Here is a 2,346-nt window from a genome sequence, read left to right on the forward strand (position 1 = left end):
ATGATCCGAGCCGCAGAAGGCGACACTGCCGAGGCGGCTGAGAAAGATATAGTGCCCGAGGTGGAACCGGGTGAAATTATCCCCGAGGTGTCCGCGGACGGCTCGGTGGCGCGGAGTAAGACTCCTTCGCAATCCGCCATCCTGGCCCTCCCGAAGTCGATGAGGCCACCGACTTCGGTCGTCCAGAAGCATGACTCTAGCCGAAAACGTTCGGCTACTGACAAGGGGAAAGGCGTCGCTGTCCAGAAGGACGATCCGTCCAAAAAGAGGCGGAAACCGACGCCCGGGGACCCCGCCGCGCGTAAATTGGTTGTTGACGACCCCGACGCTTCTGCCGTCATGTTCTCGCGTGTAAATAACGCGAACACGCGTCTTCCTCCTCCGGAGAAGCTGAGGAGGCCGAGGTCATACGGCGCGATGGCACAGCGTGGTACCAAGGTACGTTTCTATTCGCTTTCCTTTATTTTCGTAAACTTTTGCTAAGTGGTTAACGCGAGCTTGTTCTTTACAGTTTGTCGCGGCCATTAATGACCTGATGGCCGAGTATGAGGCGGACCTGTCTAAGGTCGAACGTCGCTTGGACGAGGCCCGAAATGAGACCGCGGCGTCAAAGGTGAAGCTGGAAGAGGCGCAAAACGAAGCCGCGGCAGCGAAGGGGAAACTCACCAAGGCGATGACCCGAGTGTCGAGGTTGGAAGAGGAGAAGATAGTTCTTCGAGCAGACATTAACAAAGTTTCCGCCTCGGTGATTCGCCTGGAGGAAGCAAGGAGAGCCAAAAGCGCCGAGGTGGCGTTGCTTAAAAGGCGTATCGAGGCCAAGGACGTGCTGTTCGAAGCCAAGGTCAAACGCGCGAAGAAGGAGGCGAGGCGTGAGCTGACGGCGAAGTTTCAGGAACGCCTTGCCAAGGTGGAGGAGGGTTTGATCAAGCTCGAGAAGGCCAAAAATGATGAGAACGATCTGGGACAGATCAAGAGCAATCTTGCGATGATTGCCGACCTGAAGAAGCCGGACGCCCCGACGCTTGACGATGAGGAGGCGAAGCTGAAAAGCTGGGAGAGTGAGTATGCCGACGACGAGGCGTACGAGCGTATTGCTTCCGAGATTCGGGGCGAACTGTATTACTCTCCCGTATCGCCAGACTCGGTCGACACCACCCTCGGCAACGAGCCGCTCGAAGAAACAGCGGCCAATTTAGGCGTTGTGGACCCGAACGGCTCGAACGCGGGTACGCCGATTCCCTCGAACCTTCTCGCCGATCGAGAATTGCAGTCCGCGGCATGAGTTTTGGCTCACAAATTTTTTTTGCTTGCTTCTGTACTTAGGATTTTATCCGCTCTCTTTTGAACTTTTATGTGTTTTGTGCCTGGACGGCTTTATCCACCCAACTCTTTGTTTTGTGCCCGACTCTTTTTTTTCGGACTTACTTGTCCATTAATCCGTAAAAATGTTTATGAAAAATTGTCAAGGACGAAGGCTGTTATGTTGAGAGCGATTTTGATTTCTTCCTTAACTGTATTTTTGAAATTGACCGAAACATGGGCTAAGGGATGAATTGTTTTAAGGACCTCATTTAGGTTCTAGGCAAATCTTTGATAGTAAAAGAGTGTTACGTGATAATGTTTAGGCAAATCTTTGCTGGTAATGCCGAGCCGTGTTTACGGCAAGGCGTTTTCGCTTTGAATGTTGCCGAGCCGTGTAAACGACGAGGCGTTTTTGTTTTGAATGGTGCCGAGCCGTGAAAACGACGAGGCGTTTTTGTTTTGTATGGTGCCAAGCCGTAAGGACGACGAGGCATTTTGGCTTTGTATGGTGCCGAGCCGTAAGGACGACGAGGCGTTTTGGCCTTGTATGGTGTCGAGCCGTAAGGACGACGAGGCGTTTTGGCTTTGTATGGTGCCGAGCCGTAAGAACGACGGGGATTTTTGGCTTTCGTTTTCGTTAGTCAAAGACGAATTGGTATTCTCATTGAACCTGACTATGGACCGGCGTTTCCGAGAGGATGACTATGCTTGTCTGGGTTTTAGGAGTTTACTTCGGTTTTAGAGAAAGCGATGTAGTCGCGGCTTATATTTTCGTGTGCGATAGTAAACCATGGCGACCTGATACGTTTTTGGTCTGATATTTGTATAGCGCGCTTAATTTTTATCCATAGAGGATGTAACTTGCACCCTCGTCCTAGGAAAGGTGGTAAAAGTCCGTTTAGAGAACTTTGTATTTTTTGCCCCGTTGTGGCCAGCAACGAGACGAGGCGTTAGGTGGCTTAGTTTGCCGAACTGAAACTGAGGACTGATTAAGGTCCGAGGTAATCAGGTCATGATTACTCGCCGAAGTGATGAGTGAAAAAA

The 2,346-nt window shown here is 51.2% G+C and overlaps 1 protein-coding gene across 1 annotated transcript; it reads left to right on the top strand.

The window, feature by feature from the left end:
* On the top strand, nt 1-1,282 carry LOC112087240. The gene is made up of 2 exons (XM_024157273.1): nt 1-438; nt 512-1,282. Exons 1-2 carry the CDS (start codon nt 1-3, stop codon nt 1,280-1,282), a joined length of 1,209 nt encoding a protein of 402 aa, XP_024013041.1.
* Nucleotides 1,283-2,346: the final 1,064 nt, after the last annotated feature.

The sequence above is a fragment of the Eutrema salsugineum genome, unplaced genomic scaffold (genome assembly GCF_000478725.1).
Source record: "Eutrema salsugineum unplaced genomic scaffold, Eutsalg1_0 scaffold_18, whole genome shotgun sequence".
Taxonomy (NCBI): domain Eukaryota; kingdom Viridiplantae; phylum Streptophyta; class Magnoliopsida; order Brassicales; family Brassicaceae; genus Eutrema; species Eutrema salsugineum.

Excerpts from the sequence above, each read along its gene's own strand:
- LOC112087240 (XM_024157273.1), top strand. The coding sequence starts at position 1 with ATGATCCGAGCCGCAGAAGGCGACACTGCCGAGGCGGCTGAGAAAGAT. Across the intron at positions 439-511 it reads TGGCACAGCGTGGTACCAAG|TTTGTCGCGGCCATTAATGA; the intron begins GTACGTTTCTAT and ends TGTTCTTTACAG.